General features: G+C 37.4%; 1 protein-coding gene and 1 long non-coding RNA gene across 4 annotated transcripts in view; both read right to left on the bottom strand.

Annotated features, from left to right (window-relative positions):
* HS2ST1 (heparan sulfate 2-O-sulfotransferase 1) overlaps positions 1–27,973 on the bottom strand; it is a 68,602-nt gene that overhangs the window by 17,752 nt on the left and 22,877 nt on the right. Inside the window, exon 2 of one of the 3 annotated variants that reach the window (XM_015870191.3) lies at positions 21,861–21,926. The exons of the other annotated variants lie outside the window; for them this stretch is intronic. Within the exon in view, the coding sequence (XP_015725677.2) occupies positions 21,861–21,926 (66 nt within the window). The remainder of the gene's footprint in view (positions 1–21,860; positions 21,927–27,973) is intronic. 3 annotated transcript variants of the gene reach the window in all.
* Positions 7,972–18,896, bottom strand: LOC146759030 (uncharacterized). Its single transcript, XR_014932778.1, has 2 exons — positions 18,359–18,896; positions 7,972–17,525 (listed from the first exon to the last, which is right to left on the bottom strand). It is a non-coding gene; the product is annotated as an uncharacterized LOC146759030 (long non-coding RNA).

Genomic DNA, 27,973 nt, shown 5'->3' on the forward strand with positions numbered 1-27,973 from the left:
TTTTTCCTATGAAGTCAGGAAGCTTCTTTGCTACATTCTGAAATCATGGCTTACTTGTTAAAATGGCACACATTTCATCTACATCAGTAAATAGGGGTGTGGGAAGAGATCTAGAAATGGTAACACACAGCTCAGAATAGTCTTTGGGCAAACTATATTAAACAGGAGTTAGAGAAATTAAAGCAGTTAACCAAATGTACATCAGATCCTTATTTGCTCTACTGTCACCCTGTAACAGTTGAAAATGAACAATGCTTAAGTGTTTTAGAAATATGGTAGAAAACAAGATGCATTCTTTAACAACTTATTGCATGAGGAAGAAGATGCTAAGTATTTATTAAATACCTTTCATTTACCAGAAATCTCCTTATATTACAACCATGCAAATTTAACTTTGATTTTGCAAGCTTGTCTATGTAGGGTTAGATCAGTTCCACCAAAATCAATTTTTAGAAAAAATCAGGTTTGGCCATTTATTTTCTATCAGAAAACCAGTGGACAAAATGATGTTCTCTAATCTCATTGCTCTCATCATATTCTATTTAAAACTGACTTTATAAGAAAAACAGCTAGGCAGAGTTACGCAAAGAGTCAAATGCTTAAACTGGGTTAAGACTGCCATCCCTAAGTTCTACACTAGTTTTCTGCATTTATTAAAAAAGATAAATGGCACCTCAGCGAGTGATATCTCAAATACAAGACAGATTTTCATAGTAATATAACGCATGATTGTACAATTAACAGATGTACAGTAAGAAGAGTGGCATGGTTAGGATGGTATTTTACAGATTTAGAGTTAGAAAGAGTATGATGGTGGAAAGAGACAACCAAAACCAAAATGCTTACCCATGTCCCAGGCTCACAGTAGAAAACTCCAAAAGGAGGGATCTCAAAAAAAAAGATCCTTCCCCATTGGCAGTCAGCCCTCAAATGGGGTCTAGAGGAGGTGGAGCCTGGCTCCACCCCTTCCAGTCACACAGCTGAATTGCCTTCACCCGTGCTCACAGGGCTGACTCACTCAGTGCTCGCCTCAGGTGGTCACAATAAGAGGTTCAGGCCGTGACTCAACAGCTCCCATACAATGATAATTTCAAGGCACAAAATATTCTGTTTTATCTTGACAAGTTATTTTATTACTGCCTCTTTAGGATCACTGAAATAATATCATTTCTGTAGTGTGCTGGAAAGTGCTGTTCCATCATCAACTGTCCCTACATGCAAACTTTCTTCCATTTCATAGATTGGATTTCCACTTTAAACCAGTAAGCAACTTTCTTTAGGTTGTAAGCAGTACTGAATGCATATGACCTGTTGTCTCAGCTCTGTTCCCGATCTGTTCTCAGGCCAATTAGCCAAGCAGCTGGCAGCCCGAGGCACCGACAGCTCTCAAGCTGTTTCCCTGCCCAATAGCTGCATTAAGTACTTCATTGGCCTAAATACCAAACCAGAGCAGAACCAAAAACGTACTCAATATTGACTCCATTCTCTTCTGATGAAGAATGAAAACTGAACAGCAGCTTAAAAATTATCCATAATTATGTAGCAAAGTTAATGTTCTGATTCACTTTTCAAATTATATACACATAGCATGTAGCCTTCCTCTTCCACTGAAATGTGGCTCCTCTGGGAGCTGTTGGGCAGCACACTGCTTTCATAAAACGGAGCAGAACTGCTGTATGTGGATACCAATACTTTGGGGATGGAGATGGAAGAAAGAAAGAATCAATGGTGCTATGACAATTTATGGCCATGGAGGATTTCTGTCACTATAGCCAATTAAAACTATGTAAGAAATACAGGTTAATAGAAAAACCCTTAAGCTATATTTGTTCATGGTATCAGTAATAACAAAGAAACACTTCCAAAGACATTTAAGAATAGTAGCTCTATTCTGCTCTAGTTTTAAGTTTTACCAACAGCAGAACCACCACTTTAGTTCTTCAGAAACTTCATGACTCAAATACTAATGCAAAACTGAAGGCTTGCTCAAAATACTTGGGCTTTCTTTTTCACTATAAAACAATCATGGGGCCTTTTGTCTCTTCACTGCACATGGATGAAAGTTCATTGCACTCAAAGACAACAGTGGGTGAAGCATCAGGACACCAGCACCATGCTATAGAAGCAGCAGTGCCCAGCACCAAGCCAGGGGCTTCAGGTTCTCTCATGTCTAAGTGACTCTTTGCAAGTACATCTCAGTGATCATCCTTAAAACTGTTACTAACTACTCTGATCCTCATTAACATATGTAAGATAGATTTTACAAGCAAGGATAGCCAACACTGTTGTGTTAGTCTTACAAAGCGTCTCTGCTTATCACTCTGAGCTGACAGACTTTTCACCGGTAAAGCCAATACAACAAGAATGAAGCACACACGCTCCAGTTCCAGGACAGGCTCAACACATGTGCTCTAAACCCAGATCTGAGCTATAGAAACTGAAGACCATATGCACACAAAACAAGAGAAACAGAGCATAAAACTTCCAGTAACTTTTCTGGTAGACAGAAAATAACTGTTTTTCAGACTCCAAAAAATGCACAGGTCACTTCATGGAGATCCGGAAAGACCAAATAAAGAAAGAAATGAACAAAAAACCCAAACCAACCAAGAAAATAACAAAACAACCAACCACCACCGCCCAAGAAAACAGATAAACCCAACCCAACCAACCAGCCAAAATGGAGCAAAAATGGTAACTCCAGTTAGGAACTGAGATCATTAAATAACATCTAATGCAGCAGCCGTGTGAAAATTAGAAGCAATGAAGCTGAAAGACCAGCTATAGTTTCATTAGCATTTAATACTCAGCATTTAATTTCAAGATAGTTTGTTTGGTTTTTTTTGCTAGCTTTATTTTGAACACATCAGTAGAAGAATATTGATTAGTGTGACATTAAGTGTTTGATATTTAATAAAATTACCCAATAGTAAAATCACTATCCAATATATTCAGCATAGTCCTAGTCCGTATTTCTCATTTCTTTTCTTCATTTTTTTCTATATCCTTACAAATGCAGTTAATACTTTTAGATTACATTCTGACCATGCACTTCCTTGATATACAGGATTGTAGCATCTTACTGTAACACAGGCTCTCAGTGTTTGCAAGAAAAGTTAATGGAAACTCTTTATATATGGATGTGGTACTCATAAGTGTTTCGCTACACAAATGTGAACTTCACTCCTTCAATCAAAACACAATTCAAACAAAAAGAAAGCGGGATCAATATAGATCATCTGATTCCATTAAGCAAGAAGGCCTAGAGACTGCTTATTTTATAAAACCTTTCCCCAAACATGAGATTATTTACTTTCTTCAAAAGAGTCTTGTCTACATTACATTGTCTGTTAAAGTAACGAAGATACCTGTACATATGGACAGTGTTGTACTCAGTAAGTCACAATCATACTCAAAACTAACCAGAAAAAAAATACAGTTATTTCCAGCACCTTGTGCTTACATCCCTGCTTATCTTTGTTTTTCTTGTCTAAACTAACCCGATCTGGAAAACAAAATATTGTCAGTTGAACTAATAGCCAAAAAAGGGAATAGCAACCAGCAATGTTTTCTAATCAGAACAGTTGGAAAGGACTTTATTAGGAATAAAATCTTAAGACCAAAAATGAAACTAGGATATTTCTATTTAGTATCTATATTTGCTTAATTAATACTGGACACATAAACGTGATTGCTGACCTTAACGTATGTATAGGACTTTGAGCAAGTCCTTTGAAAAAACAGAAATGAATCTGCATGCTGGATGTGGCCCATTGTAGTTAAGTCACAACAGAATTAATTTTAATTACATTTATAAATACTGACTAGATAAGATCATGATTTTTTTTTCTTTGTGAAAACCATTTATCTTGTGGTTTTGTTTGTTTTTTGTTTTTTTTTCCCTATCTTCATTTTAAGAACTTCAGTTCAATTCTGTAGTCTGGTTGCTTTATACACAAATCAAAACTATGCTTTATTTTCCCCAAAAATCTGCAAATTGTTAATTGGGAGATTTTTCTTGTCTACATTGCTTAAATACCAGTGCCTATATATTAAAAAAAAAAGACTGACAGAAACAGCTTTAGCTTTATTCTAATATTAGGCTCTCAGTAAAAAGACTTCATCTCACACAGAGATGAAAAAATAAGCATGAACAAAGGCAAGCTCTGACAATACCAATCCCTCAAAAAATTACATTGCAGCAACTTCCATCATAGCCATTTTAAATAAGTGAAAGTAGAAAAGTGCTCTTTGAATTAAATGCAGGAGCTACAATGAACATCAAATAAATTAGTCCTCAAGCTACCTCTGGAAAAGTCTTCTTGCTGTCTCCTACAGCTCTGTGAAAGTACCTGGGAGTCCAAAGCAAACTCGGGCACAACTAGGAAAACAAAGACAGGCAGCAGTGACCTGGTTCCTTTCAGAATAAAATCATCACCTCTCTTAAAAAATGGTTCTTTCCCGCTCACTTTCAGAGGATTAAAAGGAGCTGTGGCTCAATAGGCTGAAGGAACCAGCAGAGGGAATTCTACCAAGGAACTCTTGTCTGTCCCCAGACCTACTTGTGAAGTTCAGCTGGTCTTCCATGACAAAAGCCTACAGGAAATCCCCAGGACTACTTTCCAATCATGCACAAGAAAATACATGTGACAACTAGACAGCTAATGCAAACCATCTACGTTCATTCTCTCCATGCTAAGAAACAGCGGCAGTGAAACTCTGTTCAGATATACATGCACAGCAACACTAACACAAAAACTTTAGGGGAGATGTTGGTTAGCAAAATCAAAATTACACTAACAGGCTTTATCAGGTGCCATCCCAGTGTAGTACAGAGCTACCTGTACTTGGTAAAAATAGAGGCAATCCAGCACCGGCGAGACTGTCGTGGTTTTGTGCATAATACCATCCAGTAGTAAGAGAGCCAGCTGCTCACTGAAAGCCTCCGGGTGTTAATCCTGATTCACACTGGATTAAATTTTTCAATTAACAGATAATTATTTTCCTACATGCATGAGAAATATTTTGTGTTCCCCCCAAGTTAGGTCTTTTTTTTGGACTGGGATGACTATTTGATGCAAATTTCAGTAGAATAATAGGGGGCTAGAAATTTGCTCAGTGCATCCTAGTTTTTGCAAAAAGCTATAAACAGTTCCAGCCCCCTGCTCAGACCCCTGGTCCCTCATCATTGTACAGGCAATTGGCATTCATCAATCTCTAACCTCCCATTACAGATTGTAATACGTAAGTACATCATCGCTGAAGTTCACTGAAAATCAGAACTGCAGGAAATTACACTGGGTAATGCAACGCCACAGAAACAGGAGTTAAAAGTTCCAAAAGATGTGGCCGCAATAAGAACAGAACAACAACAACAAAAAAAAGAATCAGGGTTCTACTTTTAGTGTTTCAAAGTCATTGAAACATTTATTTGATCAAGCTAACCTAGCTTTACCTATCACTTTGTTGGCATTTTGTGTAGCATTAACATAGCAAATTGAACTCAGTATATAAACAGCTGAGTGATCTTGGCAAAATAACAAACCTTAACGACTGGAAACACTCATGTATCTGGTCAGATTATCTTTTGCAGATATTAAGACTTTAAATTGTCAGATTTTATTTTATAAAAGCAAAGTAATCCGCTTCCAACAATAGTCAATAGTCTAAAAATCTAGCATTAACCCATTTCCAATATGGCTGAAACTTGAGGGGCTCTGTAAGGGAATAATCCTTTTGCTGTAGCTTACAGCACAAATGTACTGAACTGTCAATTCTGAGCCACTTAAAATATTTTAAGATGATTTTAAATAATACATTAAGTGGCTATCACAGGCAGCAGTAGCAGTGCTAAAGTATGTTTAGAAACAAAGATTTCACATTATTCAAACGGTTCCAAGGCCATGTTCCAAAGAAGCCAGGCCTGTGCACTGCAGAACCAGCCCTCTCCAGAGGTGCAGTATAGAGCAACCACTGAAAATGAGCTCTTGGTCTTTCTTCCCCACACATCAAACCCAACTTTCCTGAGCTTCTTCTGGTTTAAGGCTCCAGTGACCACAGATGATTTCCATATACATAATTTAAATTTGCCTTACTGCTACATTAAGTCATCATCCTCAAATTCCATTAGTCTCAAATATCTGCTTTTGAATAGTTAAGGTTGAAAAGTTCATTTTTATGTTAACAGGCTGTAAATATATAAGTATCATTACAGTTTTAAATGTTTTTTGGCAATATAAATAAAGCATGCCTGAAAATGCATGCAAGCTTTCCTTTTTGCTATATGAAATTAAAGTTATTTCTTTGGAGTGCTAAGTCAGAAAAGCATATTAATCCAAGCCGTTGCTTTGTGGGAGGTTGGCACTATAATAAATGAATGTAGAAAGATGTACCAACTGATACTGTATTTTCTAAGATATCTCCGTTATTTGGGATAGTTAAAAGCAAAAAATACACCTGTGAATTCTGTTTCCAAGGAGATGACATTACCTTCCAGAATCACATCACTGACGTGGGGAGCAGAGCGGTGTGAAAAGGATTTCTTGCCCATAACATATACATTCTAACAGCACTGTTGCATAAGGAATAAAATAAACAAAAACAACACAACTTGTGTTTCCCAGCAGCTGAGTTGCAGTGCTTAGAGAGGGAACTACCCACATATTAACAAGTTCACATACAGGTCTTTCCTTGCCCTGCAGAACTGCCTATCAATACCATCCACTCAGTTGCCTCTTCTGCAAGTGCAATAACATCCTATAGCAACAGGGGCAAAATTCTCCTGCTACTCCAGGGAGTCTGATAACTATCTTGGAACAGAGTTCTAAAGACACCCTACCATGTTGGTAACGATCCAGGAACTACGTGGATGAGCAGAGAAGAGGGAGGAAAAGCCAAGAGATGTTACTTGGTTGTAACAACTTTGATTAAGGAAAGCCCTAGGATAAGTGATAAGAACATACACCCTTTCCCTTCATCTCCTCAAAGTCACTGCTCTAGGTCCACCTCAAATATAACTCATATAAAGTTTTTTAGGTTATTCTCATCTGATCCTGGATTTCTCTTAAAGGAAGCAACGATGCCATCCTTTCTAAAAAGGAAACACAAGGGAACCAAGAAACAGCGTGAGGGAAAAAGAACACAAATTTCATAAACTGGTAAATAAGCAACTGAAAAATTCATACTGTTTGCTAACAAATAACTCATCATTGCTCTATGGCTGATATAGAACAACACTTGCATGTTGATCTCCTTCAATGGCTGTAGTTCATGTCTTCCTAAGTCTTTTAGTTCTGCCTTGTCTTCTTCCTCACACCCTCCCAGACAGCTGGAGCTCCTCCTCATGCACTCATGGTCCCTTGCAAATAGCCATACACCTCAAGTTCAAGTTAGTGGGTTACTGTAACTGGAACTAAGACATAGAAAGGTTCACATTCTGTGCAGCAGCAATATAAGTGTACAGTCACTAGGCCTTTTGACTCAAGCATGTATTTTTGGAATACACAATCTTAACCTGCAAGAGGAAGAAAGACTTGGGCTGCATATAAGTTTTAAAATTTACTTCCTCATGTTCGTAATAAAAAAATTTAAGACTTATTATCTCTAGCTCCCAGATAAAAGTAACTTCTCTGAGTTTCTGAGCAGCCTCCTCAAAATGCTTTCACACCTCCTCTGACACCCAGTTCATATCATGCTATCTCCTCCTCAGGAAGGAGATGTCACGGGCTGACAGCAACTTACAGGATTAAAATTGTCTTAGGGGAAAAATTGTCACTGCTTCAGACATCACCATCAGACATCACCATATCAATGTGAAAATGGGTCACTTCTCATCAAAATAAAATCCTATACCTAAGTTGCTATAGATCATAACTTCACATCTTTGTACACTTCTAGCTTACGGTCAGTTGGGATGATAAGGAAACTCTCAAGTGAGAAGTCAAGCTGTATTTCAGTACAAGTGGATATGTATTTTTCCAGCAAATCTATGTTAAATTTTAAGATGTTATTCTGTCCTTGTGGCCTAGTCCTCTGTGCTCCCAAAGGTAGACAGAGGTCTCAATGAATTAAACAGCAGCCACCCATGAACTAACCAAGGACACTCCACTGTCTTGTCTTCCACACGGCCACCATCTAGATGAAGTACTACAAGACTCAGCTGTATCAAAAATATTTTTAGTAATTCTTATCACAGACCTGAGTAGTCTTCCAGAGAACATGAAAATTCCATTAATTACTTGTCTAAAAGTACACGATTTCTTACATTAGCTTTTTGCAAGTACTTTGCATTCTGCCTGCATTAAGTGACAAATACCAGCTACTTCTGGTTTTAATGTTAGATGAATGGGAAAAAAACCAACAAAATATTTTGAATGGGGGGCAAAACCTCCTGAAAGTATTTCTGATCATAGTATTGATTTGAATTCTGAACACCAAACAAATAAAAGTCTTGGGCAAAATAATACTTTAATTTAATTGCATTTGAAATTCTTAAAGCACTTACATGATTGCAAAGAAGACAAACTGCAGACAGGCTCAACAATTAGAAGATGGAGAAGCACAAAAATAAACAGTATGTCTGAGATCACAAGAAAACGTGGCAGAACCAGGAAGAAAAAAAAATCCCCTACTCACTCTTTCATATTTGTTGGCATTTTTCCTGCTTTTGTTCCAGAGATTATAGAGAAGGCTCCCTCTTGCAGTCAGTATTAGAAGTCTGCAGATTAATGGGCAGCAGAAACATCACATGGTATTGAACGGGACACTTAAAAATGACAACAAACACCTCTATGTATTTTCAATGCCCCTCAAGTTGCTTGTTACTTATGTTCATTATAGTGCGATTTCCGCAATGTATAAACTTCTAAAAACTACACTGACAAATGTATGCAATGAAGTTTATTTGAAAACATAACACATTTCCAAACTTCAGATTCTTCTTGAACAAAAAGCAGGGTTGCCACAGCTCTGCTACGCGTTTGCTTCTTCCATTAGCTTAGCGGTATAAAAGTTTTGTGGAGCTTTTGTTATCAGCATTTTGGGACTTGGGGTTGATTTTTGATATCCCACCCCCATCAACACTGACGCAAAGGAGTTTCACACTGCTTCCCTCCACAGAGGAAAACATGACTGCGCATCAGAACACACCAGACTATCTCCTGACATCAGAGCAGCGATGTCGCAAGAAACTGCGCTGTGACTGGCAGCGGTGGAGCTGACAGCAGCTTAATGGGGCTGCCTAGCAGAGCTGTGGGAGTCAGACTGGCTGTCTCTGCACATCTGTCGCAGATATCAGCATTTGAGAACAATCACTGCTTTCAGCCCTGATACAAATTCATCCAACATAATCATCAAAAAAAGCAGTTGAGGCCAATGGCTTTAATTTTACAAAATGATAGAGCAGTGCTCCCTCATGACCACATCCATAAATAGTTTCAACTTTGGAACTTAAGATGGATTACTACCTCATTTGCTGCATAGGTTCACTCTGTCCAAAACATGCAGCCATAGGAAACTAACTAGAGGAAATTATCTGTTTTTTAGCTGGATTGACAACAACTGAGCCGCAAACCCAACAAAAACTCATATTCATGACATTAAAATGTCTGCAACAAACTGCCTTGGTGAAAGGAAATCCAGCATGGACATGTAATGAGTTTCTTTTTATGAAGTGAAAGCTCCAGAAAATAATTACTCAGGACGTTGTAAAGCTAATCCCCACTAGAGGGAGCAAAGTTATCCCTATCAGAGGTACCTGCAGTCCAGTCTAGAAGCGAGCCTGGCTCACGTAACATTCAAGACAGTTGTTTTAAGTGAGTCCTGAGCAGATAAACATTATAATTTTAATGTTAATTATTCAGATTATCACTGAAATAGGAAAGATGTAAACTCCCAGGCAATAAAGATATTTAGAAAGAACTCTATTGCATTTTTCAAAGCACAGCCTATTCCAAGACTTCTAAGATTTATGGTCAATTATATAAAAATTATGACTGACATAATGAGAAGTACAGGTATGTTCTTAAGGCATTCCCCCCCCCTTCATTTTCACATCATAAGAATATACCTGGATCCCATTACCTTCTCAGTTGTGAAGGATGGAAAGTTTCATTAAAAAAATATGCTGACATACGTCTTTCAAGAGCTCGTGCTTTAATGTTTTCATCAATTACTCTCAGTACTTGAAGAAACCAACTGAGTTGTCAAAATTAAAATGATACTGGCTGCCCTAAAAGCTCTTAGTCCTCACTAGCTGCAGAGGTCACACAATCAGAATCTCAAGTTGCATCTTCTTACTGCAGTATGATAATACAGTTGTTTAAAACATTAGTAAAAAAACCAACAACACAAAAACAACAACACACTGGCACTAGAAATAAGAGAGGCTATTTTAGTTAATTAGTGGCAACTTTTCTATCAAGGAAGTTGTACTTAAAATGAGCTGGTTAACTTAAAATTTAAATGAATCGCTCATTAAAAAATAATTAGCATGTACAACAATCACTTGAAAGTCTATCTCATGCTATAGGACATTTCTATTGGGCAGCAATCTGGACTGCATTATAAAACACTATTATACATGAACAGATGGAAGTCATAAAATAATATTTAGCTACAGATTTCCTGTCAGAAACTTATATAAAAAGAGGGGGGAAGGGGGAGCTACACACACAACATATTCCATTAGCCAACATCAAATTGCTTATAAATTCCAGAAGAATCCATGTAATGCCTATGACACAGTAACCTTTCTGTAATTTCTATCATTTTTTTTTCAAGACGTTTCTGCATAAGATAGGCATAAAAAGACTTTTTTCACCTTAAGAACACAATATATATATGATCAGAACTAATGAGCTACCTACCAAAGAACACAGCCTAAAATGCATTGCAGTTATAGTAAAAAATGAAGGCTTTGCACCTTTCAAATCTTACTTTTGTCTGCATACCAGTGGAAATCAATGAAGCTCTACAAAGCTTCACAGATTGTCACAAAAGCTGAATATAGGATCACGGGTCTGAAACGTATTAAGCTTCTCCATTATCAGTTATAACAAACAGCCCTGACAAAAGTAGGAAACCCATTGCTTATGTCATTCAGATATGAAAGTTACTCAAGTAACTTAGAGTGAAGACAAACTGCCCCAATAATTTAAGGGCAAAGCATTATCAGCTGCTGCAATCAACGCAACAGTTCTGAAATAGTCTTGGCTTAAACTCCACTTAATAAGAACCTTTTGCTTTTGTTGCCAGGGCTTGAAAAAAAAAGTTTTTTAAAAAAAAAAAAAGAAAAGAACTATTAAAGCTGCTAGAGCACAAGGAAGAGATCATTATAGAAAAGCTACTGTAAAAATTCAGGTATCAAAGTAGCAGCTGATAAACATGCCATCCATGAGCAATGTGGGGTAATGGAGGTAAGAGGCAGATTTGAGCTTTTCAAAGAGTTCCTCAGCCTTCACAAACCATACCAAACATGATTATGTTCAGTTTCTTGTGAAATACAACTCTGATGGCTGATTTATATCAAACAACTGCTAAATAGATACAGAAAGCTACCTGAAAACAAGCAAATCTACAGAACATAATTGCACCAAGACTTTAGAATATGTTAAGTACTTAGCACATAAGTCAATAGTAGCATATGTACTTTGTTCTATACTTTGGCTGAATTTGCTATTTTCTTCCAAGACACACCAACAAAAGCTTTTCCTGTTATTTTTCCGTATCTTCTTCTTTCATTTCACTTCTCTTTCTGCACAGATGCAACACATCCATGGAAAAAGAAGAAACATACAGATTTCTGTTTCAACTATTTCAATAGATACAAACCAACCTTCACGATCACTGATGACCTCCAAAAGGATTTAAGAAGCACAGCGCCTTACTATGAATCACTCAAAGCTAACAGTTAGTGCTTCAAGCCCATCTAAGACATCACTCTTAATTTCCCCAATCAATGTGGTGAATACAGGGAGCCAAGCACATTAAACATTCTTTGACCATGGGGATGAAGGAAAAGAATTGGAGAGAAAAATAGTGTACATGTTGGCTAAGAAATAGAATATGCTGCATTATACCACATTCCTCTAAATGGCCAGTTTCTTGTCTTTTGTTTTTTTATTTGCGCATATACACACATACCATGATGAAAGCTGGAAACAGAATCTACACAGAAAGTAAACTGGCATCTTACAGATATCTCAAGTTTACCCTTGGAAAGAGCATTAGAATTCTCCACTGCATGTCTGGACCCAGTTAATAAGGCTGGTCATTTACAATTAACAACACTCTTCCCTTATTTTACATTACACAGCTGAATAACAACTCTCCTTCTACCCCAAACCAGAGAGAACAAGTCATAGGCTTTATCGAAAACCACTTTTAGGAATATAACCACAGTTCCAGCAAGTGAAGATAAAGAGGGGGGGAAAAAAAGCTGCTAGCAAACCTCTGATTAAAGAAAAGGTATTTTCACCTCAGAGAAGAGAAACATATACATCAGTAACCAACAGCGATGCTGATACAGTGAAAGGCAATCAGATGCCCAGAGGTCTTACCAGGTACACAAGAGTAACAAAATAGAGCTAGCTCCATTAAAAAAGCAGTGGTTTCAGAAGCTTTTAGATAGCTTTTAATAGACTTGAATGAATACAGTACACAGTCAGAGGCCCCAAAATCTCATCTTTAAACCATCAGTCTTATGCAATCAACCACCTCAGCCTTTTAACTGTGGCTGTTTCAAAGAACAAGCACAAATGCTTGTTTATTAAGCCTCAGGAATTTGAGGGGGAATGGGCATTAGGCTTTCTCTATACAGAAGAATGATAGTCTTCATCCATCTTTTTACATGTAAGGCAGTCAAGATAACATTAGGTCTTGTCTTAATGGATTTTGTTTTCATATCTTCCAACTCAAAGGTAATACAATGTGACACACAAAAGCTCATGAACAGGCTGTAAACACTGGGGACATCACTTTAGCTCCCCTTAAAATCTCTCCCCCATCACAAAAGTCCGCTCTGCAGAATCCATCTATTTCTACACAAATGAAGACCTTGGATCACCTATTAATTCAGGACTTAACAAAGCAGCAAGAATACAGAGTCACTGCTCTTCTTGGAGGCAGCACCCGCATTTGCAATTCATCCAAGTGAGGAACCTGAGCGTGGTATTCACATTGGCAGACCAAAGTAAGCATGTTTTTTGACACCCCAAACTAAAGAATATACCATCCAACTCCTTTCCCCTCAAAATTCTACCAGCAGGAAAGCAGTGTATTTACTACCGTATAGGAATGTGGAAGCCTGCAAGCCACAGAACTTGCTCTGTCATCACGTTTTACTATTAAAATTAACAGAGCAAACAGCAGTCACAAACTGGTGCATATGAAGGGTGTATTCACTTAGAAACTGAGATACTTTTTTGCAACTTAGCTCAGGATTTCCATTATTTTACCATTTGATTTTCTGGGGGGAGGAAAAGGTAGTAACCAATTATAGTTCCTCTAAAAACAATTTAAAAAATCCACTCAGTTTCTGACACCAATATCAAACCTGCAGTAGGTACACCATTAGGCCAAATACTTCATCATACAGTTCACATTCATATTTTTTCAGCTACCTGTTTGCATTCTGTACACAGCTACTGATGTTTGCTCCAACACACCTTGCCACCAAGGTCTCAGCTCTCCCTGGTAAACAACCCGCTGCAACTCTTCTGCTTCCAGCAGCAAATCTCAAAACTCCCCTAGCTGCTACTTCTCCTTACTGAAGCTCCTGCTCTGCCTCAAATATTCCCAAATGCTAAGGAGCACATTGCATTCAAGTTGTTGTTGCCTAGTTTCCATTTACACTTGAAAACAAAACAACAAGAATAAAGAGGTTACCACTTAAGGATGGAAACATTCTTATCTAAAATAATTCTTTATCCATCTTTGCTGAAGCTTGGGATAAAGGCAGCTGCAAGGTATTTCCCCTAGGACAAAAACACCTACAGAAAATAAGCAAAAACCACACATTTTTGCAGCTAAAAGAACAGTTTCCTTCTACTTCAGCATTTGGCAGATTCTATCCTCTTGCCAACACTTGCTACCTCAACTTTAATTTTTAAACGCTTTGTTAGGGCGTTTGTTTGGCTTTGTCTTTTTGATAGTATTTGAATGCTTCCTAGAAGGATTTCACCTTCACTTTGAAGAAGCTGTGAGCAGCAGACAAACAAAAATCAATCAGAAATGCTTATTCTTAAATTGTCTTGTGTATGTCAAGATCTGGATAATCACTACACTGACAAAGGGAATGTTTGTTGTTGGCTTTGTTTCGTTTGTTTAAGTTGTATTTGTTTCCTGCTTCATGCATTTTCATCCCTACACTTTGCTTAAAAATTAAACAGGATGTAAAATTCCTGCATCATAACACAGAATAAAACACTGATATAGGAAGTGTGCTGATAGCTCACACACAGAGTAGATGTTTGAGATCAGTACTTCAATCATAGTTTCTCTATTCAACTATTCCATAAAACGAAACAAACCCCCTGACAAATTAAAAAAATACAAAAATGTCAAATTAAAGTAATTTTTCAAGTTCCAGGCATGTAATATCCAGCTGCTCCAACTGGTAGCACGTAATTCTGCAGCACAGATATAGCACACTTATGCAAATGAAACTTATGCTAAGTGATCAATTTCTTCATACTTCAAGTGCAGGGACCCAGCAGAAAATCTGATGGCACCAAAATCAGAACTTCCTCTGCGTGGGAACAGATTTGCCAGTAAAATAACTAAACAGTGCTCCTGCATATCTGAAAGAAAGTGTTAGAAGATACCACACTCTGATTTCAAAGCAGCTGCTCAGTTGCTCTGCTGCCATCCTTCATGAGATGCCCCTTCTCAGTACCCGTCTGGAAAAGGCCATTGCATGTTTGTTTGCAATGCTCTTCCCAGCAGTGAATGAATTTAAGGGCTACTCAGAGCCCTGGAAAGTTCACCGCAGGGAGCTGATAATTTGTTTCATAAGGAACCTGGAATACCAAAACAGTTCCATCTCAAAACAAGATCTCTGTTACACACTCTCATATTCTCACTACACAACTTCAGTTGCTATACACACATCATAAAGCAGTCACACTCTGTAAAATCAAACCCAGTAACTGTCTTTACAAGTCTGGTCATTAAACTCGTGGTTTACTACTGCAGTATCTGCTCCTAGCAAAGGCGAAGGCAGAAGTTATGAGCTTTTGTTTGGCTTTCCTAAAATGCCATCTGTCAAGAGCAGTATTTGCCAGCTCCTTGGAACTGTATGGAGCTGCTTGAATGTGGCAGAGAATGAGAAGCCCCACTCCACACCAGGGAAGAGAACAGGCCTTGCTCCACATCTCAGAAAGCACACATGACAGAGACAAGGCAGAACAACATGGGACACTGAGGACAAATGCACTTTTCCAACAGCCACGTCAAAATACAGCAAAATCCACCTACCAGGACTGATTCTACCAGGACTCAATTCTTCCTTTGACCCTCCTATCATTTTTGCTTTGTCTGGGTAGAACACTAGAATGAAATACCTGTCAAGGTGTTTCCCTTAGAACCAGGCAGCTTTGACAAGTATCAGACTAAAAAAGTTTGGGATGACGAAAGCCAGATCATTATTTGTTTTGCATAAGGAGAATTAAGGCAAAAATTGAAATTTTCTTGCTAAATCCACAGGCTCTAATTACAAAAACCCACAAAACTGAGGTCGTCATATATGGATAAATATCAACAAGAGAAAGTAACTTATCTTTGCCTTGTTACTATCCAGTATTAACTCCTCTTTTGTCCTGCAGTCAGCCTACACTTGCACTCACAGGTATGCTGGTTTGTGCAAGCACACCTCCGAATAAAAGGTACAGCCTAAGGCTCCATGTTCCAACACTGATAGCAGATGTCACTGATCTTAGTGAGAAGCTGATGGAAAACAGGGGGTTCTACCTGTAAGAATGACCAGGGACAGAGCTTCTTCAAACTGTCTGCTTAGGATTTTTATCACAATCAAGAAAAAAGTTGGACACCTATGTGAAATGATACCTGATTCCAGTCACTTCAGAACCACACTGAAACATCAGAGCGGGTCCAGAACCACTACAGGCACAATTACTGCTAACAAAACTGCTTCCTTCATGCTCTAAGAAAAGTCTTCACAGGATGTTTTTAAGCACTTGTTTTTAAGCACTCCGGTTCCACAGATGGAGTGGCACCAAACTAGAAATTAAGAATTATCTCTCCATGAACAGCTAAAAATAGAAAGTGATCGTCTAAATTAAACGGGTTGAGAAAGATTAGGGAAAGTTCAGCTAAGATTTATGCCTGGAGAGGAAGCAATAGGAATGAGTTATAAAATATCAATCCATAAAACATTCTAAAAGAACATTTAACATGGAGCTTTTAGAAGGGATAGTTAATATCAGTTTTCACAATGACAGCAACTTGTATTTTAAACTAGCTGTTAAATTTGTGTTAGATATGTGCACATACTAAAATTAAATTTAAGTCCTGCCCTTTTCCAAATGCTAAGAACAAGTGCTTGATTAACATTATGGAAATGCATTCGTATTTTGATCATGACCAAGCAAAATGTGCTCATTAGGATGCAAACACAATATGCTGAGAAAGTGTCAGTCCAGTTCATTTGCCAGTTATTCATTAGGAGCCTGGGACTACATTAACACTATTAAATTTCTGCAGCAATAAAGGCATATATATCGGAAGCTTAATGCAGGATGAAACAATGAGAACTCACACATTTTAAGGCCAGCTTAAATATACCGCTACATGAAGTTTCACATCTTGAGATGGTCTGATTTACATTTCATGAAACAGTCTATTAGAAAGAATTCTTTGTCTCTTTCCCAGGAGCGCAATTAGTTTAGTAGAGTTTGTAGAACACCTGAAAAAGTGCTGCATATTTACAATTTTTAGACAATAAACACTGAAACTACTGCTGCCACAGTACTCTGGTGTCTATACAGCACATGAAAACAGAAATCAAAACCAGTGAATAAACTTAGGCAACACAAACAGTGCACTTTTTGACTTTAAAATGCACATTAAAAGAAGAGAAGGAAATGCCAGTCACAGAATAGGTATTCCAGGGTAACAGAAACATGAATACAGTTTAGTTTGAAGCTTTTTCCTGTCATCATCTTCATAGTTGTCTCCAGATCAGCCATTTACCACATCCCATGAATCTACACACAGGATTTAAAAGCAGTACCATGACAATGGCATCAAGTTTTCATGTTTCTCAGGGCTCAAGGCTCAGAACCAGTTCCTACCGATTCCATGGCCAAGAGATAAGCTGGGCTCCTTGCAAACTGAATTCTCATCTTAGTTTCTGATAACTGGTGCTAAATATCTGATTGCCCAGCTCCGTTTCTGAAGATTTCTCTCCAGATGTACAATGACTTTTTTTCAGTCTCTGGAGCACCACAAAGGGCCGGGAATGCTGAAACAGAGCTGCTTTCTCCTCCCCAGAATCTTCTTTTCCTTCACTGCCAATGAGAGAGAAACAACACAGCACAGAAAAATTACCAAACTTAGAAATGAGTGCAGCTCCATGAAATCAGCATTGGCCAGAAAGTTAAAATTTCTGGCAAGCAGAGTGTTTTTAAATGTTGAACGGGAACAGTTTCACAGAAATAGTGACAAAAAATAACAGCTGATGACAGAAAAATTTCATTGTGTTTATTTGTAGCTATTCACTTCCAAACTGGTGAACTCTGAAAATAAAGGACATTCCGTACAAGAGGATTTTATTAAAGAGGGGAAAAAGGAAATATCCCTTAGAACCACCAGACTAGTAGGCAATGGTCTTTAATTCAACCACATCCAGAGCATTTTAATGCAGGGTTCTGTTTTCTTGTACTGCAAGAATTTTTGTGAGGAAACCTGCCATACTGGCCATGAACTCTACATGCCTCCAGAGCAAGCCTCCGAGATGCTTTTGAGAAAGATGATTCTTCCCATTTTTAATAAACAAAGAAGCAATGCATGCAGAAAGAAGCCATTAGCATGCTTAACTAACAGAATGTGAAGCTAACCTGCATAAACCCTTAACTCAGACTTCAATCATGGTATCAGTTTGACTTGTAGTAGTTCTCCCTAGCCCTTACTGACCCAAAAGTGCAGTTGATATTTCAAAAAGGGCCTCCTGAAATCCCACTCAAATTAGTTTCTAAGGAGAAAAAGCTCAGCTGCATTACAGAATGAACATTTTGTCTTCTACTACTTCCCAGAAGTATTTTCTCAGATAGTACTGATGCTGCACTATCACCTTATGCCTTATTATGTTATTAACACAGCACTCCAACATGCATAAAATTACCTGTTTGGGTACTTGCCACTGAAGCAGCTACATTAAAAAGACACATTGCGCTATGTCTTAATCTTGCATACTGCAGACAATTTAGACAGCAGAGATGAAGCTGAGACTCAATGCAGATAATTCAATTATGTCACTGCATGAAGAGCAATATCTCATCAGCATCAGTTAAGTTGCTGATGTCTACTGTCATTCTCAGTGGACATCACAATTACCTGGAAAAAAACAAATCACCAAGTTTACCTTTCCCTACTCATTTCTCTGATACGCTCCATATTTACCCAAATGATCCACTTGTGCAAGAAAGAAAAAACGAGAAATCCAAAACAGGTGGACAACAGTTCAGTTCCTGAAGGGTCACATCTGACAAGAAGCAACACTGCCAAAACCAATTACAGTTTTATAGTTAAGTTTAACTATACTAAGTAGCTCTTGAGACAAAAAAGATAGCTGGCATTCAAAAAGATTAACAAGGGAGCAAGGTGCCTGCGTCTGCAGAAAGGGACAAAAAGATTGCCACAAGTGTTAGTGGAGGGTTAGAAGGAAAAAAAGGCAATCAAATTCAGCACCTCTGTCAAGAAAAAGGCTTACAGCATTCAACTAGATTTTAAATTCCAGTTGCTAAACTTATCTTATCTGGACATCTTGTATTTCTCCCTGAGAATAAGGCCCATATCAGTGATATGGCGCTGCACTGAAACTGGATGTTCACAAATCGATTGTTTAAGAATATGGTATTTTTGTTTCACCAACACGGATTCCATGCGAACAATCAGAATACCTGATTAAAAAAACCAAATCTGTGTCTGTACATACACAACCTTTGAGAGCTTTGATGTACTTTTCCTAGTGACCTTTGAGACTTGCAAGCTTAACACATGTTACTCTAACAAGGTCTGGTACCATCTGATGCTGCTGCTCTCTATCAGTAATGATTTAGTAGAGTTGTCAAGCTGTCTGAAAGCCAAAGTGAAGGAATTTCTGGCAGATTCATTCAAAGTGCATGTTGCCCCATTCTCCCCCTCCCCACGCCCCTACACTAAAAGTAATCATTTAATGATCATTTGTTTTTAAAAGCATTCATTAAGGAATGCATGACTAACAGGTTTGTATATATGTAAAAAGTGCTTCTTTCTCTCTGATAATAATTGTGGACACTATATTTATTTAGCTTGTTAAGAGTATGCCTTATTTTCCTAAAATTAAGCATCTGTTAAGAGGAAGTCAGGCCAGTCTCACAAAGGAGAATGTCAGCAGCGTTAGCCTCCAAAACATTTGCAGCAGTCCATAAGAACCTGGCTATACTGCTCAGTTTTCCCTGTTGATGAGGCACCCTCATCACAGTATGATTGCTGACCTTTAGATTCACCTCATTACTACTTAGTTTTTTCATTTTGATAATGTTAAAACTGATCTTAAAATAGTTAAGTCAACTTTTTGTGCTTCTGGAGATGAAATCAATTCCTTGCAGTGTCCGTGACTGATATCTGTCTGTTTCACCACATACACATTGTGATTTTTTTCTTGGAGGCATTAAATAGACTTGCTTTACACAGTAAGCATTAGCCTCATTTAAAAAACCTTCACAGAATTAAAAAGTAAACTAAGCACTTTAATGAAGAATTTAAAACATATCTAATGCTGACCACAGTTTATCATGAATCAGGAGGTTCAGTTTGCTGGCTAAAATAAGAAACCATTAATTCATAACCTAGTCTACCCAGTGAATTACATAATGATATCATTAACTAATCAGTTTTAGAAAATGAAATCATAGAGTGAAAGGTTCTGGAAACAGATGCTGCCTTTCAAACCACCCGTTTAATCATTCCAGGTACTCCAAAGTCCAGTGACGTAGCTTAGGAAGCAACTCATCATTCTACATGTTCACACATCCCACCATGGCTGCAAAGCCCAAAGAGATGGAGGGCTCTTACTGCTCTGTAAAACCATTTACTGCTGTAACTTAATAACCTAAATCAGTGTTTGAAACCATATGCCCTAAAGTGATTTCCTTCTTAATACCTTGCTATTTAGAGGAATGCAGAAGCATATGACAGCTTCCTAGATTTTCAGGTTTTCCTGCAAAGCCGTTAAGAAGTATTTCCAAACAGTAATCAATAGTCCCAGAGCAGATCCAATCAATACAATCACAAACCATAATGTAATTGAGAATTACATTACCTATAACTGGCAGACTGCACATAACTACCCATTTATTAAAACAAACGTAACCTTGCCATAATGGCTGTCAAGCAGCACATTGCCTCTGTCCATGTAAATAAACTAAGTCAACTTCTAAATATTATACAGACGTTATTTACATGAACACTCTTTTATTAGGGATTTCATGGCATTTATAATGCACAATACCAACAAACCAACACAAATAATAGCTGGAAATGCTGCCATAAATGGTACTGAATTTCCCTGTCAACAAGCAGCGGCAGAGCTGGTAATGTCAATGTAAAAAACCGGGCCTTAATTCACCACTATTCTCATGAGAAAATACTGTTACGAGCAGCTTGCTGTGCATTTCAGAGTAATGGAAGGTACCCTAAGGAAAACAGCCAGCAGTTTAGTGCAGCCCTATTGATGCACTACAGAGCCTGTCAATGTATTCTGAAATTTCATTACAATTTATAGTAAAGCAACAGTTCTCTCTCCTCATCTCATTTGGTGCCAGAAGGATAGCCACCTAATTTAACTTTAAATACTTAATAGAGTTTTGGAGTATAAAGATTTCAGTGTACTAAGTAAGACTGCAGAGTTCTTATTAACCTCTTTTTCCTTGACATGAATGGAAACAAGGATAAATATTTCCTTTCATACCCTGATACATTTTAAAAAGCCTATTTTTAAATAATATTTTCCTTGCCAAATCAATGGGAAATGTGTCAGCAAAAAAAAAGCTGACATCCCAACACTAAAATCGAAAGGAATTTTATATAATCAAGTTAAGGGAAGAAAAAACAAAGTTGCAGGAAGCAGAGGTATCAGGCTGCTGGCATTTTTGCAGGAGATAATAAGAATGCCTGTTTCATAGTTGTGTTCCAACCCAAGCCTCCAACAGGCCGCACCCTACCAGAGATCTCCTCTTCACCATTTCAATACAACACAATCAATAACCATAAATTGTAGTTGTTTCTCTCTTCCTTACTTTCAATTATGTTGTGGCTTTTCTTCCCCCCATCCCCAGAGATCAATGATTTCTGTAGTCTTTTTTTTAACAGGCCCCTTGTATCGTAATGGTTTGTTTGTTCTTTTAAATGAGTAGACAAATCTCTAGTATATGCATTCCTGCATTACAAGCCAAAGTATGGGGAGTTCAAAACATTTTCTGTGGAGCTCAGGCTTCAGAAGGAAGGCACAGAACTATTCTCATCAACACTAAGTGCACATGGTGAGAGAATAAGACAAGCGTAATCCAGTTAGTCTGGAACTAGGATGCCCAGCACTCTGGTAGATGGAAACACAGCAGTCCAAATGGCTGCACAGGACTTACCACTGCCAGGTAACATTTGATGGGTATGGCCTTCCTCATGTAAAAGGAGAATCTCTCCATAAGTTGCTGAAATGACAAAGTACTTAGGTTTTGGGTTTGCATCAGGGTTTTGTTTTTGTGTTTCTAAAGACAAAATATTTCTCACAAGTTCTGAACAGCACAGGTATATTGTGAAGGAACAATCCATTAAATTTGCCTAAGGCCTGTTTTGATTGTTTAGTTACAGTGAATTATTTTACTGAGCATATGAAAAACATTCTCTTCTAAAATGAAAAAAAATTGCAATAAGTCTTGAGTCTGTATTAAACACTTTTACTTCCCAAATGAGAGTGATGCAGTGTGAACCAAATCCATTGGCTATTCTGCTTGTTTCTAAAACATCTATAAGTAACTTTAATGCAAAACAAGAAATAAACGTTGATAAACAGAAGATGGAAGAACGACAGCAGATCAGAGCTAAGCAACAAGTACAATACAATAATGTTTTAGGAATGCCAAAAAAATGAATTGGGGTTTCAAGGAGTCAAGGAATTACGCTAAGACAACATCCTTAGCAGTCTGTGCTAGAAGAATGTTCTGTGACTAAGATTTTATTTTCATATCAAGTCCATATCAAGAACAGTCCATAAATCTATTAAATCATGAAGCAGTTTTATTTAATTATGAATAAATGCAGACATTATTTACATTGTGCTATTTCCAGAATTTTCCTATTTTTATTCTTGTAACTGAATGTTGAATGACATTCTTTGCTACTGTTACACAAAAGAAGATAAACTGAATAGCATTTGATTGTAAGTACTGCAGAAAACCCAAGCTCTTTCAGTAAGGCATGCATTAGAACTTCTTTGGGATCAGTAGCACCAGAAATGAATAACAAAATACATTTACTATCCAGATGAACATACAGCACTCAGCAACATGTTTTTACAGGTCAATAGGTTTTATACAGAGCTAGTGCTAAGAAATGTTTCTAAAGTACCTTTGCAAATACGCTTGTCCAAATCTATATGTCCAACGGCACAAGCAAGCTGTCAGGCCTTAAATAAAGCAGACTATTTGGTATGCTACTTCTTTATTTGTTCAGACATCATTTAAACTGTTGCATTCCCTTATGTGCATAACCTGAAATATCTTTATAAATATAGCACTTTAAAAGCAAGCAGCATGCAAAGTATCAACAGGTAAGTGGGGTGCTTTCTTGCTTTTTATGGATTCATAGATATCACGAAGATTTAAAGCCTGAAAGAAGACTGAGGTTTGGTTTGAGGGTCTTTTTTGGTGAGAGTGGGTATAAAGTGTGCATAAAAAAACCCTGAATATCATTTTCAACAGCTGCAAATTCAATATAAAATCTCTATAGTCTTCTACTTCTATTGCTGTCATAGCTGAAGCACTATCTATTAAGGAGTACAGAACCTCAGATATTTTCAGAGGCTTAAAAATAGTAGAATTTTTATAATAACTGCAAGAGACCATGGGGAAAAAAACAAAAACAAAACAAAACAAAAAACAAAAAACACTAAACTGAAAACAAAAACTAAGGAATATCTGTTCTTAGTTGAAGAAGGTGAGATGGACCTCAATAAGCAAGGATAAAAACATTACTAATCCACACAGCGTGGTCAACAGATCAGGTCTTGGTAACAGCAAGACTCTCAGGCCCTCAAGAAAAACAGAAAGGTATTAAGTGAACAGGATGCTATTTAATCCTACAAATTCTGTGTAATTATTAAATCTGTTCAAAGTGTGAGGATGAGATATGATGAGAACATATAGTCAGTCTTCAGGTTTATAAAGTGTCAGATACTCAAATACTAAGCAATTGCAAGAGTAAACTTAAACAGTGCAAAATACACAGCATTAGGCTAGCAAGCCCAATTACAAGCAGCTCCACTTGGAAATGCTGATTAGAGTAAAATGTCAGGCATAAAGCACATAAAGAAAATGTATGCTATAGTAATCAAGTCTAAAGATGACAAAGATGGATGCCTGCAGTTCTGTTCAAATCCTCAAAGAAAAGCCGCAAGCTGCAATCACTTGGCCAGCTGGAAACAAATATATTTTCCTGGTTACCCAGGCTATCCAAAGAACAAGCAGTAAATCTCTTGCTACTCAGACTGCAGTTCACCTTCACAACTTATGCCTTTCAAATCAAATTGCATTTGCCAATCCAGCCAATTTCTTAAACTGCTGCACCTCCTGCCAAGAAGTATCATTGTCTTTAGTGAAGCTGAAACACATGCCAGCTAGCCTTCTGGTTCTGCCTTTTTTAGGCACTGGAAAGACAAAGAACGTTTGATAAATGATGGACTAAGTATTAATGCAGCATCTCTACTGACCTCCCAAGCAACAGTTACCATGACAGATACAGTTATCCACGATAAAATGGAGAAATATACTTGTTCATCATCTTCCTGCTACCCTACTGTGAGATCATCTTCTTCACAATTTCCTGTTCTTATTTCTGGTAGCACCAGCAGAAGCCAGCTTCCCTCTATGAATGTCTTCTGAGAAATAAACAGGAACAAAACAAGGCCAATGCTCTCCACTGCTCCCTTCTGTCCTCATACCTCCCACTATCAGTCTTGCTACCTGGTGAAAGAAGTCCTTGATTCAGTTTATTTCTATGTCATATAAAGAGATTACACAGAACCTGGAATAAGCAGGAACAAGGAGTTGGATATGCTTAAGTCAGCACTGCTGCCAAAACCAATGTATGTCAAAGTACATCACCAAGACTTCTAGAACACTGAGGAATGAATTAATAATGTCTGGACTCTAGACTGTCTATCAGAAAAGCAACATTCCTCTGAAAACTTGTTCACTGTCAATATAATATGAAAGCCAACTTACAAGAAACCCGAAAACAGAACATAACAGTTAAGACGCTTAAAACAGATAGTAAAAGAAACAAGATCTATGTTTCAGGTTCCCTGTTAACACGATCGAGCTTTTAAAGACAAGCCTTACTAAAAACTAACAACTATTTCATGACATGATCAACTTGCGTTTTAATGGAAAAGTAAGCAAATTTAAGCCTCGTATTCCAAGATGCTTGTAACAGCACTTCCTAACATCAGAAATTCTAAAACAGTAACAGACAGCAAAAGCAATTTTGCAAGCTATATTCACTTATTCAGAAGGGAAAGAAGTTCTACTCATTTCAGAAAGGGAGGAAAACCTCAGCACACTGACCAACAATGTGCCCCAGGAGTTTAATTCTTTCTTGAGCTTAGATCTCTGTGTGTAAGTGAGATAAACATCTAATCCTGTCTTATCTGATGATACTGATAATAACTCAGTTTCCCATTCAAGAAGATAATTCATCACAAGTTTTTCTACTCATTTTGCAGGACTAGTCACATTTAAAATTATTCATTACCATGAATCGTTGGTTCCCCAAACATTCATTTTTACTTATTTTGAAGGTGTGATTTTCTGAATTCTTTTATGACTCACATCTTGTCCATTAAAGAAGAGTCCTTAACAACTCAAACATGTGCTCAGTCATCTATATGAATGCACCATATAACAGGTGTAGAATAATGCTGACTGTAAAAGCCAGTACCACTTTGTCCATCACCACCAAAGGAGGGCTTGATGTTTGGTGTGCTTGTAGAAAAAACAAGCAACACCATTCGTTTGCTGACATAAATATTGCTTATGTCAACTAGAAGCCATAATTCGCATACATAAAAATAGTGCCATGTACTTGCCTATTCTTATACCTGTAGAGCAGCACCCATTAGCTCACTGGAGTTAAAAGGATTCTGGACTTGAGAAATCATGGAATAAATCCTGTCTAATTAAGGAAATAACTGAGTTACATTTTTATACAACAGTAAGATTTAAGCAAGCACTTATAAGTACAGAAATAAGTCCTTAGAGTTGTTTCTCTCAAGTCATAGACAGATACTCACCCTAAAAAAATCTATACCTTACACTTCTTGACTTCTAATGACTTCCTTTCCCCAGAAAAAAAAAAAGAAATCATGTTTGAGGACTACACAAGCTCTCCTCCAAAACAACTCTGGGCAAGATCAAGTGAGCTTACTCATGTCAAAGTAGTGTAGGAAGCATGCACACAACCCAGATCCAGAGGAGCTTGGTCACAAGCATCAGCCCCCCACATTAGCTCCTAAGACTGTTTTGTTTCAGACTAAATGTCCTGGCTGGAAGCCTCAGTACTGATAAAGATAAAAGCTTGAAAGTTTGCTAGAATATGTAAGGGAACTGCAGGTAACGCATGCCCTTGCTTAAAGAAGAAAGCATCTTTTAAGCCTTGCACATTACTTTGGATATCTGTTGACTGTATTTAGCCACCACCTTTCTCAGGGCATTTACTGATTCAGAGCTACAAAGCTGCCTTCTGATTTACTCCATATTCCTGCAGATTTCATACTCTACTTGTCAGTGAGAAACTCTACAATGAATCTGCTGATATATACAAAGAAACACTGAAAATTTAAAATAGCAAGACAGAAGTAAACAATATCCAGTTAATTTACATGCAAACAGGATGTGTGAGTACAACATACCTACACAGTAACTCCTACTGCTTCCTCGCTCTGCCCATTCCCATCATTTTACCACAGTGAAATAGGAAAACACTTTAATGACAAGGTTCTGGCACTTGACTATATCCCTGTGTCAGTAACTACAGTTACAATATATGCCCTGTCCAATGCAAAGAGCACACAACTTCTCAAACTCAATATGGTGTGTATGATGAACATTATACTCAGTGATACTCCACATGTTACCACTGACACATAACACGGATAAACAAGAAACAAGATGTTTCTTACTATTTCTAAAGTTAAAAAAGCTACCCAAAAATTACTGAACAAATCACAGCAAGGCAAGAGACTGTTTCAAGTAAACTCCTGTTTACTAAATTGCATCGTGGAAGAAAATATAATCAGTGAATTGATTATGCAATTATGATATGATTATGTTGCGTTTTCCCTCTTGGTACAATTTGGTAAATGCATGTTTATGCAAATGCTAAGCAGTATTCCACAGGTAATGCAACTTACACTTTGTTATTTACTCATACATCTTTACTGGCAGCATCGCCAAAGAACAAGAGTTGTGAGTGTACACGTAATATATTAACAGATTATTTCAAACATATATGAACGGGAAGAATGGACAAACCCTCCAGACTGTTACTATTACATGTTGGCAACTTTGTGCTTGCTTTAAGTGTATCGTATATACATTTTTTGACATTAACTCAAGAGCCAGAATTATAAATTGGAAGTGAAGGAATTATTTATATACACACTTATTTAAACTACTAAGAAGTTTACTAAATTGTTCCTGTTAAGTATGACTAGTCTACAAGGCAGACTTACATGCCTATACTCTTCACCACTTCCCTTCTAAAACCCCAGACATGTAAAGTCCTAAGACAGAAACAAAGAAAGATGCAAGTGATGGATATCAGATCTTCATATGACCCAGACCCTTACTAGAAACTCATCATTGCATTAAATATTTCAGTGTTCAACCCCAGCTGAAAGAGGCCCCAGGCTAATCTTGCTAAGAACAAATTGCTATTTAAAGTCAGTGTTAGATCAAATAGATATGAGGTATTTCAAATGTGTCATACACACTACTGAATTAAAAAATACAACTGGCAATCTTACACCGAATACAAAAGACAAAAATGAAATAGTTAACTTACCTCTGTAGGAAGAATTCTACTTAGTTTAAAAATATATGTATATGTTTTTTTGATTGTTCTGCCAGCTTGTATTGGCATGTAGCAATTGATATTAAAAATAAATTACTAAAGGCAGATTTTAAATGATTAACATACAGTTGACTTGCTTTAGAATCACAGAACAGTTGTGGTTGGAAGGGTCTTCAAATCATCTGGCTCCAACTCCGGGAAGTAGAAACATAGCTTGATTCTAATCAATTTATTGTGACTTCATTAATACAAGAAGGATATGGATTTTGAATTGCAAATCTATTTTCAATGTGCTTCGTAACACCCTAAATGTCTGTGTGAAAGGTTTCTCACCCATCTTCAGTTACATCCTCCCCCAGGCAAGAAACCATTCTTTGGTAGATGCCTTCAAGGCACTGTAATTGAACAC

Source organism: Coturnix japonica, chromosome 11 (genome assembly GCF_054131305.1).
Source record: "Coturnix japonica strain WE chromosome 11, WE-NBRP24, whole genome shotgun sequence".
Lineage (NCBI taxonomy): Eukaryota > Metazoa > Chordata > Aves > Galliformes > Phasianidae > Coturnix > Coturnix japonica.